The sequence below is a fragment of the Cervus elaphus genome, chromosome 23, assembly GCF_910594005.1.
Source record: "Cervus elaphus chromosome 23, mCerEla1.1, whole genome shotgun sequence".
NCBI classification, from domain to species: Eukaryota; Metazoa; Chordata; class Mammalia; order Artiodactyla; family Cervidae; genus Cervus; species Cervus elaphus.
Genome location: NC_057837.1, coordinates 25,246,286 through 25,260,616, shown reverse-complemented (window position 1 = coordinate 25,260,616; position 14,331 = coordinate 25,246,286). Strand labels below are relative to the sequence as shown.

At 44.1% G+C, this 14,331-nt stretch overlaps 1 protein-coding gene across 23 annotated transcripts in view; it reads right to left on the bottom strand.

Moving 5' to 3' along the window:
• Positions 1-14,331, bottom strand: part of KIAA1217 (KIAA1217 ortholog) — a 440,669-nt gene that overhangs the window by 20,633 nt on the left and 405,705 nt on the right. For all 23 annotated transcript variants that reach the window (XM_043883233.1, XM_043883225.1, XM_043883224.1 and 20 more), the window contains 5 exons: positions 13,524-13,699; positions 9,421-9,551; positions 8,790-8,937; positions 6,104-6,533; positions 3,477-3,660 (listed from right to left, as the gene is read on the bottom strand). In XM_043883233.1, the coding sequence (XP_043739168.1) occupies positions 3,477-3,660; positions 6,104-6,533; positions 8,790-8,937; positions 9,421-9,551; positions 13,524-13,699 (1,069 nt within the window). The remainder of the gene's footprint in view (positions 1-3,476; positions 3,661-6,103; positions 6,534-8,789; positions 8,938-9,420; positions 9,552-13,523; positions 13,700-14,331) is intronic.

The following is a 14,331-nucleotide window of genomic DNA, read 5'->3' as shown; positions in this document are numbered from 1 at the left end:
GTCATTGCAAAATCAGCTTTTAAGATAACATCCAGAAAGTCCACTGTATTTCTAGAATGTCAGTGCAACTTGATTCAAAACTTCTTTCTTCTCTCCATGGTGCAACAACTAAAAATATAGGCCCTGAAGCCTGACTGGTTTGAAGTCCTAGAAAGGCCCTGAACAATTTAATTAACCTCTCTCTGCCTCAGTTTTCTCATCTGTTTAATGGGTTAATAATATTGTTTCCACTGGGTGTTGTGAAGATTAAATGGTTTGATGCACATAAAGCATTTAAAATAATGCCTGGCTTATAGCAAATGCTATGCAAGTATTACTTAGTGTGACTTTTAAACAAATTTCTTACCCCAAAAAACTTTTACCTGGAGAAATGAAAGGTCAGAACCCCTTGCAGGGCCTCCAGAGCTTTCATCCCTGAGTCTGAAAAGGAGGGTTTGGAGGAAGGCTTCAGGCGGAGGAGGTGAGAGTAGAATCTGGCCCAGGAAGGGCCAGAGGGAGAGCGGGAGGCAGATGGGGGTCACAGGACAGAGTTGGGGAGAAAGTGGATTTTTTTTTGGTTGTGGTTATGTGGTTAGAAAAGGTCTCTCTGCTAATTAAAGGAAGAAGCAAATGCAGAAATGAGGGAATCAGAAAGGAGTACTGACACCAAAGGTTAGGAGATGCAGCTATCTGCTGAGCTTTCCTGCCAAAATGCCCAGAAAAAGGCATTTCTTACTCAAACAGCTTCATTCCTGTCGTGTATCAACATCCTTCCCTTCCTCCTTTTACCAATACTCTATCCAAGAGCTCACAAATGTGGTAAAGCCAGAAATTCGGAATCGGAGCTTCCAGCTGGCCTTTGCCCCAACTCTGGGGACTCACAGGCCTGGCCTCCCAGGAGTGTTTGTCTGTTCTGAGCAAATGACGTGGAGTTGTTCAGAGGAGGTGCTTGAGGACTTTCTACTGAAATTTTTAATAAAGGCTTGGGTAAGTCATCAGGGTGACAGGCCAGTGATTGCAGTGGACGGTTTCTGGCTTGTGCAGAGGGTGCTGGGTTATAGGGTCCCGTCCCAAGGCCAACAGCCTGGCTCTGGTCTCCCTCCCATGTGTAATGACAAAGGTTCTGTCTCTGACCAACTTGAAATGCACTGGGCTGCATGTAAAATAATGTCTTTGTCCATAATTTTAAGATCAGAATAAGGCACATGGTTTGTAACTGGTTGAAGATTTACCAGCTTGAGTTTAACAGCTATTTTATATTATTATGGAGACAGTGATGCTTAATTTCCATAGTGTGGTTGGTTAAATATACCATCTAATAATTTTGATTAAAAAAAATGTGAATCCTCACTGTGATCTAACATCCCTCTGGGAGCTCATAAAATCTGGTGTTTTCTAAGGAGAGGTCTCAATTTAAACACAGCCCTCCTGTTCCCCCAGCTGTGGCAAAGGGTCATAAATTGTAAGAAAGGCAGAAGCTACATTTTTCCTTAGTGTATACTATTCTAGAATCCTAACGCAGAACACAGCTTTCCTGCTATGGTTATAGTTCTTCAACAGAACTAGTCAATAAAAATCAAAATAGTAGACTCTAGAGACATCTAAGGGTTTGTTGTTTCCAATTAAAAAAATTTTTTTCTTGTTAAAATGGACTTTATTTTCCTCCCAGATTTGAGATATAATTGAACAAAATTATACATATGTAAAGTATGCAACCTGTTGATTTGATAAGCATAAACACTGTGAAATTCTTAACATAATCATTAACACATCCATCACTTCATAGTTTTGTACGTGTGTGTGTGGTGAGAATGTTTAAGATCTACTCTCTCAGCAAATTTCAAGTATACATTAAGTATTATTAATTATTGTCAACCTGCCTGTACCTGAGATACCCAGAGTGTATTCATCTTGTAACTGAAAGCTTGTACCCATTGACCCTGTGTCCCCCTTCTGCTAGCCTCCCTGCCCCCATTAATCCCCACGTGACTCCCTGCTTCTGTGAGTTCACTTTTTTTTTTTTTTTTGAAGATTCCACCTATAAGTGAGGATATACAGTATTTGTTTTTCTTTGTCTGGCTTCCTTCACTTCGTATAATATGCTCCAGCTTCATCCGTGTTGGAGAAGGAAATGACAACCCACTCCAGTATTCCTGCCTGGAAAATCCCATGGATGGAGGAGCCTGGTGGACAGCAGTTCATAGGGTCACAAAGAGTTGGACACAACTGAGTGACTTCACTTCACTTTTTGTCCATGTTGTCACAAAAGGCAGGAATATCTTATTTCTTATGGTTGAATAATGTTCATATATATATATATATATAACACAGTTATGCACACATATACATGTGTATACACTATATACATATACACAGACTATATGTATAAATATGCGATAAGTATAATGTACACATGTATATATAATAGGCATATGCATATCACATCTTCGTTATCATTTTAGCTATGAACTTTTCCATATCCCTTCACAGATAATGCAGCAATGAACATGAGAGTGTTGATATCTCTTTGAGATGACTCTGTTTCCTTGGAATATATACTTGGATGTGGGCTTGCTGGTTATGTGGTAGTTCTATATTTAATTTTTGGAGAAACCTTCATACCATTTTCCATAGTGGCTGTACAAATTTACATTCCCATCAACAGTGGACGATGGCACTCTTTTCCCCAATCTTTGCTAACATGTGTTATCTTGATTTTTTTAATAAATTTCCCTGGTTATGTTGAACAACTTTTCAAATAACTGTTGGCCATCTGTGTGTATTGGGTTTCTCAAAAAACTAAAAACAGAATTACCAGCAGTAGTATAGTACTATTGGGTATATATCCTCCCAAAACAAACACTAATCTGAAAAGATACGTGTACCCCAATATTTATAGTCACATTATTTACATTTGCCACAATATAGAAGCAACCTAAGTGTCCATCAACAGAGGAATGGATAAAGAAGGTGTGGTGTATATATTCAATAGCATACTACTCAGTCATAAAAAGAATCAAATTTTGCCATTTACAACATGGACTCTTGGAGGGTGTAAGTCAGAGAAAGACAAATACTTTATGCTATCACTTATATGTGGAATTAAAAAAATAAAGTAGTACACATATAACAAAATGAATCAGACTCACAGATACAGAGAACAAACTAGTGGTTACCAGTGAGTATAGAGGGAAGGGAGGAGGGGCAAGATAAGGGTAAGGGACCAAGAGTTATAAACTATTATGTATAAAATAAACTAGCTACAATGATTTATGTACAAAACTGGGAATATAGCCACTATTTTATAACTATAAATGGAATATAACCCATAAAAATTGTGAATCACTATTGTGCACCCAAAACTTATAAAAGTTTTTTATTGAGGCATAGTTGAGGTACAATATTATATAAGATCTTTAGGAAGTGAGAGCTTGATCCCATTTGCCAGCTTGTGCCCTTGTGGGTGATCAGCCCACACAGCTCGGATAGCACCTTACCTGAAAGTTCTAATTTGTCCACTGGAGCATCACCCTTTGGCTGGGGGCCTGAGGCTGGTGGCATCTCCAGGTTTGGAATTGACTTCATAATATTGGCCTGGGCTTCTTCTAGGAGTTTCTCAAACTCCTTCCCATTATAGTGGTCCAGATTTTGCCTTTTCTCTTCCCATTTCCTTTCTGCTTTCTAAAGGAAAACAGCAATGAAGAAAGTTCAAAAGTCAGACGGGAACGTGAATTGTAAGTTTTGAGATTTGATGCTGGGGTGGGAGAAAGTATAACTCAGTGAAAGCACTGGTCAAATGATGCTCTGGCTTCTGTGTCCAGGGACATGTCTGCACATCAGACAAACCTGACCCTTATGCTGTCTGCTACATCTCCTTAAACAGGCTGCCACAGACACCCAAGTGATGTTCATTCACACAGCAGCAAGCTCAGAAACCCAACCATTCATTCACTAAATTGTTACTGAGCACTTACTACATACTCTCCTCTCCCAGCACTCATGAGAGGGACATAGAGATACACATTCAAAGGCATGTAGCCCATAACTTTCTTTTTTTCTACACTGAGCTTTCATCATAGAGGAAATGATAGAAATAAACAGCAGAACACTCACTAATCCTATGTGTTAGTTCTGCTGCTGTCAAAAGAATTGCCGTATCACCTTCTGGGTCACATTTTACTATTTACCAAATGAAGCGGGTATTGAGATAATCTCTAAGCTCCATTAAGTTCTACAGTCTCTACACAGAAATACACAAAATGCATTTTAAAATATCTGTACATTTTTTGAAAGAACATTTTCCTGTGATTTTGACATGTTACATTATCATTTCAAAAAAGAGTGGAAATGAGTACCAGGATCAGTGGAACCTTATACTGTGAGAATAAGAAAAGACCCAGGAGATCACGGAATCAATGTATTTTACAGTGAGAACACGGAGGCCCGGCGAGATGAAGGATTTGCCCAAGATTCATTCTCTAGGAGTTAACAGCCAGCACTGTCACCATCCTGAGCCTCCTGTTTTTTCCTTCCTAGCATTTATCATCACCAGAGCCTGGTCCCTTCTGTTTACTGCCTACCCCAGAACCTATGAAGGCCTGGCACTCACTTGGGCTCAGTAACATCTTTTGAGTGAATCAAGCTCAAAGGCAGAGCCAGTAGGAAGACTCGGGCCTCCTTACCAGAATCAGAGCATTTCAGAGGTGACCTGTGAATGTGCTGTTGAAATTTAAAATACACACATAACAATGGTAATTATGCCTAGTAGATTCTCAATAGACATTTTTAAATAAAAGAATCATCCTACTGACCTCTTTGCAATGCAGAGATGTTTAATGTGGCAGGTCCACTAACTTTCAGGAGCAAGATGTGCTTGCAGCCTCCTCCCCACCCTGACAGGCAGAATCATCATCAATCACATTTCACCCCATCTTACAATACGCATTTTATAAGCAGCTAACTTAGTTTCGGGGGCACAGCCTCTGAGTCTGGAGCAGAGGGGAGCCGCCTCGTGTTCAGAGGTCCAGTGGCCAGGACTCTGACCTTCGTGGTTTTAAGATGTCACCTCTTGAAATAAGTTATCCACTGCTGACTTGCAAGAGAGGCAGGACTGGGGACCGAGGACACAGTCCTGAGTGGAGGAAACTTTAGAGAAGGGGAAGGAGAGACCCAGGGGAATGCAGTGTGCTGCACGAACACTGACTCCAGCTCCTGCTGAAAAGAATATTTTAAAAACACAGCAGGTTTTCTCTCTATACCCTGTGACTTTGAGACCTCTCTCTCTTGTCTCCTCTGAGACTTTGGTAACAACTTCCCATCCAGCATCCTTTATTTGAGACCCACCACCTCAATCAGTTCTGCATACTGTTTCCACATGAATTTTCTGAAGACACCACGTTTATCACTGGTCCAAGCAGCAGCATTTCTCTGATATCCATGGAATAAAACCGTGGTCATCTGAGACCGGGGAGTAATCTCTCCCAAGTCAGCTTCCAGCCCCTCTGGCCAGCGTTTTTCCTCCTGTTCCCAGTAAACAGGTGTACTCAAGGCCCGACCTTCTGTATCTGAGAATGCCCTCATCAGCCTTCTCTGCTTATGCAGACTCTAGTTCATTTTCCAGGTCACTGGTGAACCCTGCGTTCACCAGTGGTGTGTCTGAGCCAGCTCACACTGGCTCAGGGCGCTGACTGTCACCTTTCCTCCCAGAGTCACATTCAGTGATGTCACACTGTTGCTTTACTCAAAATCAGTAATGGTTAAGTCTTTCCACCACAGAAACTGGCAAATGCTACAAATCAGGCTCTTCCCCGTTGTTAAACACTGACCAGCATACCACTGTCTCACCTTCCTACAGGTTGGGTGCCTGATTCTTCTCTGAAATCTGATGGCCTTTCTCTTAGTCTGGCCATTGAAACAAAAAAATCTATCATATATGTATATAAAATAGAAAACTATATTTTTATCAAAAAAATATCAGAAATCTATTTTCTGATAAAAATATAAAGTTATATACATCTTTGATACATATATCCATTGTCTCCACAACCAGACTGTCAGTTCTTGGTGGGAAAGGACCCCATCCTTCCCCCTTCACGGAATTAGGAGAAATGGAAGGAGGACCTACCTCGATAGACACCGCCCTGCTCCTGGCGCTCACACTGTGGATTTCCTCGATGAACAGGCTCTGCACGGAGGAGCCGTCCCCGGGCATCTGCGGGGACGGCAGAGCGGAGGGGGCCTCCTGCGTGGCAGCAGGGGCGCTGGCGGGGTGAGGGCCCGGGCCCCCGGGCGCGTGCTGGGCGGGGTTCAGCAGCGCGGAGGAGAGCTGCGACGGCTGGATGACCACGGGAGAGCTCTGCGCGTGGTGGACGGTCAGGGGCACCACTTCCGCCTTCACGTCGCCGGGGACGCCCACGCCGGGGAGGGGCTGGCCCGAGGTGTGGGGGGCCTCCTCCTGGGCCTTCAGGACCTCGGCGGCCGTGGCCTTCTCCATAGCCACGTACTGCGCGGCCTGGGCTGCATCCGAGCCTTTCAAGAGCCCATCAGTGACATGCCTGGGAAGAGACCACACAGCAGCATCAACCAGGTACCGCGCATTTTCATTGTACGGTATTTACTTGAGTGCTGTGTCATCTGCAGACCAGGCGAGATTTTTGTTGCAGAAATTAAGACATGCTAAAACCCCAAGTAGCAGCTTAGAGTTGAGGGTTTCCATAGCAACAGAACTGCCTCCGAGTGATCTTTAGCAGCGGCTTTCCTCTTCTTCCCTCAGGAGATGGTCCACCCGTGCTGCTGTGTCCACTGTTGGGGTGGTGCTGTCCTAGAGTGGACACATGATTCTAAGCACACTGCCTGCACCTATTCCAGGCCTGGGCAGCTCTCGGGTGCTCGGTTCTGACCCAAAGCTTCCTTAACCCTCCACTCTCTCTTGCTTTCACTGCTGCATATCTCGGGAGGGTGGTTTACATGCCAGTTCCTTTTACTTGCTCTTCCTACAGCTCAGCCATCTGGCCACCCCACCTGGACCTGACTAGCCTTTTTGCAACATCGAGAGTGACTGTGAATCTGACTGCGGGTTAGTCCTCATCCTCCTCTGCTTTGTGGGGGGTGGGGGGAAAGGCAGTCATCTGATGCTCTGTCCAGCTCCACCCACACTATGGTGGGAAAGACATGACCTTCAGGGTCAGACAGGCTTGTGTTCGACTATCAGCTACCGTGTTCTAGCCCTGTAATGCTGGCAACTTCACCTCTGTGGGCCTCAGGTACTTTTCTGTGGATTATCGTGAAGATGATGATGGTCTAATTCCGATCAACATAGTCAAATGAAAGGCATGTCAAACGTGATACTCAACCCATAATTTTTAATTAGCCCCGCATTCTCTTCTTACCAAAATGTGTTTTTCTTTTGCTTTGAAAACAAGATACTTCTTTAACTGTCTGGTTCCTTCAATCTCAAATCCCCAAGGGTCTGTTTCCTCCTTTCCTTCTCCTGTCAGAGCTACCTCTTCCATCTTCAGTAATCATCGACATGAAGGCAATTTTCAACTCTAAACCTCTTTCCCCCTCCCTCTGAGTGAGGCCAAGGACTCCTTCTAACTGTCTCTTGAACTTCAGTCTGCATTTCTAAGGGCTTCCTGGGCAACTCTGCTCTGCTGTCCTTCCAGCACCTCAAATTCAAGACACACAGAACCCCTCCAGCATCTTCCCAACCCGCTCAAGTTGCTCTGAACCATGACTGTCACCCCCTCTGTCTTTGTCGGGCGCCAGGACATGTGCCCATCCCTGGGGGCGTGTGTATTCCTACCTTCCTTCTTGTGTCTTCCACAGCATGTTAGAAAGATCCCAAGAAATAATTAAATAATATAAAGACCTGTGATGGGCAGCTTAATGGAGGCTATATTTATTTTATTTTTAAAGTGACTTAACTGTCTTTATCTATATCATTTTTTAAAATTGTTTTTCAGGGAAGAGAGGGAGGGTGGGCACTGTTACCAGCCAGCCTGCTATCTGTGTAAACACTTAATAAGGAAGGTTTGATTTAGGCTTTGTGGTTGGGTTACCACATTTAGGTAAGAGTTTAATGAAGAATCCTTTTAACATATTTTTATCCTACTGGAAGAAAAAGTTCACTCTGGCAATTTACAGTAGTGAGCCTATGAGAAAATGTAATTCAAGTACAATTTCTTCCTGTACCCAGCCGGATGTTTTCGCTGCAGGAAGAGGCAAGAGTTGCCTTAATTCAGATTTTTGCTGGCCTCTTGAAACTTATGCAGGAGATTATAGAGCTCTTTGTAGCATTAGCATCTCAAAAGAGGCTCTTTCCTTGAGGTCACTATTACTAGAAAAATCTCACTTGCTCCTTACGGTTAATAATTCATCTAAAAGTCAACTGCACTTTTAACATATTTCTCCTGCAAACCTATCAAAAGATGATAGTGATTAAAATTCTCCCAAGAATTTAGATGTTACTTATGCTTGTGACTGGCTCTCAAATCTGGTTTAAGATCTAAAGGGTAGCATCTCTGTAATTTTCCTAGTTCTATTTTTTTAAAAAAAGGAAAATTCAGGACTGATGCTGTTGGGAGGTGGTTTATGTGGTAGCTGTGTCTATTTCTCATGTGGGAAAGGAAGTTTTATAAGGGCAGGGGTTCTGTCTGGTTTATTCTTATACTCTTGACACCCAACACCAGGACTGGAACAGATAAGAACGTCCAAATATGACTGACTGCCTGGCCATGAGATCAGAATCAACAAGTCTGGTGTCAGACTCTCAGGTCCCACCCAGCGCCGCCCGCGGCCCGCCCGCTCACCTCCGCAGCATGGTCAGGGTGTCGGTCAGGCCACGCACTCTCTGCAGAAGACTGTCCAGCCTGTGTGGCTCCTCCTTCAGGAAGCGCACCGCCTCCACTTCTATGCGCAGGATGGCTCGCATCTTATTTTGTAAGGTTGGAAATTCTCCTGCAGACCAAGAACAGCGAGTGAGCCACAGGAGCAAAGGCAAGACTAGCAGGCCCCCCTCAGACCCCAACACTGGACACGGTTGGGAAGTGTGGGGGTTCAGGAGGCAGAGCAGGTTCAATGTGACCTGGGTGGAGGGTGCAGCCCCTCGAGGTCTCATTTCCCGTCTCTGTGTGGGGGGTGTCCACTGGGCCCCGAGCTGTATCAGTGAATTTGGCACAGGTGCCCTGGTGCATTGTAAGAGCCCAGAGAAGGGAAAGGGTTATTCGAATCATTTATTCCTAAATGTTACAGCAGCCACTAAAATATTAATACCAGCTCCTGGCAAAGAGAGGCGCTTCTTCTGCTATTCAGGGATGCATCCTGAGCGCCCAGAACAGAGCACGGTGGGTGCTGGACGAACACCTGCCCATGTGCACGGAAGAATCCTTCACCGGCGGACGGGCTGTCGGGATTCCCCTCCCCTCCAAGGAGGATGCTCACCTTTCAGGGAAGCGACGGCCTCTCCCACCTGGCGCAGCAGGAAAGCCCCATCCTCCACGTCTTTCAGAGTCACCACGCGGCTGGCCGAGGTGGAGTCCTTCTTCAGATCATCAACGAAGTCTTCCAGGTCACTAGGGGGAAAGCCGACCACAGGTGGAGTGAGCGCGGGGGCCTTCCCTACGGACAGTGGAGAGCAGAGGACCCTGGGCCTCGCCGGCTGGCCTCCCCCCAGTACCGCGGGTCCCTCCATGCCCACGGAGGTGGGAGCAGCAGCTAGGGAGAAGTAGCTTGGTTTGGCTTAAGAGACCCTTCTGGGGTGTGAGGTGAGGTTTCTCCGGGAGGCCTGGATCCGCCACCTGGCTGACAAAGGACCCACTCTTTGTTTTCAGCGGCGCTGATGCCGGCTAAGGGAGGGCTGCGTGGACGCTGATGTGACAGAGGAGAAAGAGGGAGAGAGACAGCAAGAGGAGGAGCCCAGGTTGCCGCAGATCAGGCTTTTCTACCGTGGCGCTGACCTCTGTGGCCAGGTCATTGTTTTCTGCAGGGGGATGAGGGGTGTCCTGTGTGCTGTAGGATATTTAGCAGCACCCCTGACCTTGACACAGTAGCCTCCAGGAGCAGCAGCTCTAAGCCGACAAAATGGACAATGTGGAGGAAGTGGACAAATTCTTAGAAAGGTACTACCTCCCAAGACTGAACCAGGAGGAAACAGAAAAAAAATGAGTAGACCAGTCATAAGTACTGAAGTTCAAACTGTGATTAAAAAACTTTCAAAAGTCTCTAGGTCCATTGACATCTCTACAAATGACCCAATTTTGTTCCTTTATAAGGCTAATAGTCTATTGTTGATATACCATATCTTCTTCATCCATTCCTCTGTTGGTGACTGTCATAAAGAATGAAGTAAGAAAGAAAAATATATAACACATATATATGGAATCTAGAAAAATGGTACAGATGATCTTATCTGCAAAACAGAAATGGATACACAAACATAGAAAAGAAATGTATAGACACCAAAGGGGGCAGGGGTGGTGGGATGAGCTGGGGGATTGAGATGGCCATGATACATACACACTGTGGATACTGTGTGTAAATAGATAAGTAATGAGAAGCTACTGTGCTCTGGTGACCTGATGGGGAGGGAATCGAAAATCCCAAGGAGGGATATGTACCCATACAGCTGATTCACAGTGCTTACAGGAGAAACTAACGACATTGTAAAGCAACTATACGCCAATAAAAATTAATTAAAAAGAAAAAACTTCCAACAAACAAAAGTCCAGGACCAGATGGCTTTGTTGGCAAATTCTATCAAACATTAGAGAAGAGACAGCAGCTATCCTTTTCTCAAACTATTCCAAAAAATTGCAGAGGAAGGAACACTCCCAAACTCATTCTCTGAGGCCACCATCACCATGATACCAAACCAGACAAAGATGCCCCAAGAAAAAGAAAATTACAGGCCAGTATAATTGATGAACACAGATACAAAAAAAAAAAAAAAGCATCAATAAAATACTAGCAAACGAAATTCAACAGTACATTAAAAGGATCATACACCATGATTAAGAGGGATTTATCCTGAGGATTCAAGGATTCTCCAGTATCCGCAAATCAATCAGTGTGATACACCACATCAACAAACTGAAGAATAAAACCACATAATCATTTCAATAGGTGCAGAAAAAGCTTTTGACAAAAATCCAACACCCATTTATGATAGATGACAGTAGCAACCTCCCCTAACTTGAGACAAACAAGAATGTTCCACAGACATTGTTAAAATGTCCCCAGGGGTCACGAGGGGAACAGACTTGCCCCTGAGAACCTCTGGTTTATACTGACTGTCCCGTCAGTAAGGACTGAGTGTCCTCTCCAGGATGCAAAGAGAATGAATGATCACGGGTCTGATTTCTGGACGGGGTGCATGTGCACACACATACTCACCTCTGAGGGTACGTCTCCCACTTCAACAAACACACCAGTAATAACATCCTGTCTCCTGAGCACATCAACAACCCCACCCTAAACAGATGTGTGCATGATTTCATTTTGCCTGCTGATCTGACAGTAGAAACCCCTGCTATTAAAGAAACAGGAAAAGAGCTTTGATTTGAAGAACCACCAGGTGGCAGTAAGCAGACAGCGATTCCAGCGCCAGAACCTTGAGTGTGGGGCAGGCAGCAAGCTGACAGACTTCCAGTTACAAGGACTAGGCGTGTAATCAACAACACGATAAATATAATTAACATTGCTATATGTTACTTATGAAATTTGTTACGAGAGTAAATCCTAAGAGTTGTCATCAGAAGGAAAAAAAGTTTTTTTCTGTTTCCTTAATTTTGTATCTATAGGAGATGGTAGATATCCACTAAACTTATTGTGGCAATAATTTCATGATGTGTGGAAGTCAAATCATTATGCTGTCCACCTTAAACTATATGCGGCTGCATGTCAATTACATCTCAATAAAACAGGGAGAAAAATTTAACTGGCAATTCTATAAAAACATTAAAAGGCTACATATTTTTTTAAAGGAACTTTTCAAGGAGAACCTTGAGACCTAGTTGTAGACAGCTGGGCTGTCATAGACCCATCTGAGACAAACAACAGCCATAACACCTCTCGGGGGGTGCTTGTCTGTAAGTGCAGGGACTAAGCACAAATTTGGAGCCTGTTTTTGAGGTGCTGATGAAGAGTGGTCAAAGTTATTATCTGACTCTCTAGACTGCCACTGAGAAGGGTATTCTAATTTTAATCAGGCACACTGGGTTGGCATCTGATTTGACATAAGCTCCAGCTCAAATATCAAAGAGGTCAATGAGCATAACACTCCCCATCCTGTAGGTTTCTGGTGAGTATAGTCATGGAAAGAATTTGAAAGTTGCTCCCTTACAGTCCCATTTTGGGACGCTTCCCCTTTCCAAAAAGCAAGAGAATTTACACATGTACAATGGAATACTACTCAGCCACAAAAAAGAATGGAATTTTGCCATTTGCAGCATTTACATGGATGGGTGTGGTGGGCATTATGCTAAGTACAACAAGTCAGAGAGAGAAAAATACTGTATGCTTATCACTTATACGTGAAATCTAAAAAATTCACAAACTAGTGAATATAACAAAAAAAAAACAGTGGATTCACGGATACAGAGAACAAACTGGTGCTTACCAGTGGGAGCAGCGAAGGGGAATATAGTGGGAGAGCAGGAGGTTCAAACTATTTAGTGTAAGCCAGGCTACAAGGATGTACTGTACAACATGGGAAATATAGCCAATATTTTGTAATAACTGTAAATGGAGCAAAATCTTTAAAAATTAAAATATTTTAAAGTATTTTAAATACTTAAAGTATTAAAAAATAATTTAAAAAATTAAAATGGCTTTGTGAAACTCAAAAAAAACAAACAGGAGAACTACCAACACTAGAAGAACCCACACAAATGACTATTCATTATACTAAAAGGTGAAACTGTTCTATGATAAATCTTCACTGCATAACAAAACATACATTAACATAACAGATGGGCCTGCCCCAGTGACTGGGGCCTAATAAAACTCCGCTTATTTCAGTAGTGTGACTTGATAGATGCTTTCAATAAGAACCTCACAGAAGATGTGTAGCATTCAAAGCAGCATCTTTCATTGTGCATCAGACATATTTTACACTGAAATTCTTCTTTTGTGATTTTAACTACAGTTGAATAATAGGCGGATAATTTTAGTGCTGTGTTATTTTGGCTATTAGTTTTAATTTATTGAGATTAAATTCAGACTTCCCATTTATCACTGGGTTGTGCCACTGGCTCCTTTTGGTTCGATGGGTTGCCAAGCCCTACACAACAGTGTGATGCTTCCAAAGAGACTAATAAGCTCAGTCACCTGAGGATTGTTCAATTTCCTGACCTCGGATGGAGGGCACGAGCCGAGTGTCCGAAGATATCCAGAACCAGCAGAACTCTAATGTGCACACAGCACAGCAAAGAAAGAGGATGAGAACACCGCCTAGGAAGGGCCGCCTCCTTGGCCAAGACAGGCTTGCCTTTCAGGTTGACCAGCTATGCAGGCAACCAGGGACTGACTGCAGGGCCCGGACTCACCACAGCTTCCGGACGATCTTCTCCTCTTCATGCAGGTACTTCTGCCTCTCCTGCTCCACCAGGACCCGCTGGCGCTGCACAGGGTCCTCCAGTCTCTTCATCGTCTCGATCACCTTGCTGCTGATTTCCTGCTCAGCCTTCCTCATCATTGCCTTCAGCAGTTCCTGGTTCTGCAGCTGTTGGACAAAAGAGATCACCCTCCATCAACTCTTGCCAGGCTGATAGGGGGGTGCCAGGGCGCCTGGCAGCCCCCAGGTGTGGGTCTGGATAAACAGCCCCATAGCTGAGTCTTTCTTCATTTCACTGTAAAAGGGAAGGGAGCACAGACTGTATATAGTATTGCTGCTTCAGCCAGCATCCAGGTTTGAGTAGCCAGCTGACCAGCACACTTTCACATCCCTGTCTGCAAAAAAGCAGTCCTTCCTGAATGCTGGATAGACATACAGACAATGGGCATGAAATCTCACATGTTTTCATAGCGAGAACCAAGAGTACCAGCTCTGGAGCCAAGTGGACTTACAATCAAACCCTAAACCTACTCCCAGATGCACTGAGAGACTCTGGGCACGCTCCTTATCTCTAAAAATGGGGGCGTTCATCTCCCTTGCCTCTTCTGCTCTGAAAATTAAATGAGATACTGTTTGGTATAGAAAGGTACTCAACAAATGTTGGTTTGACTGTGGACTATTTCAGCCCATCAATTAAATGAATATCTGTGTCCCTCTTATTAATGGGTCCATGGACCAAATACCATGTAATTACAGACCATCACAACATAGTACTTGAGAGGGTGGGGGAGGGAAGGCCT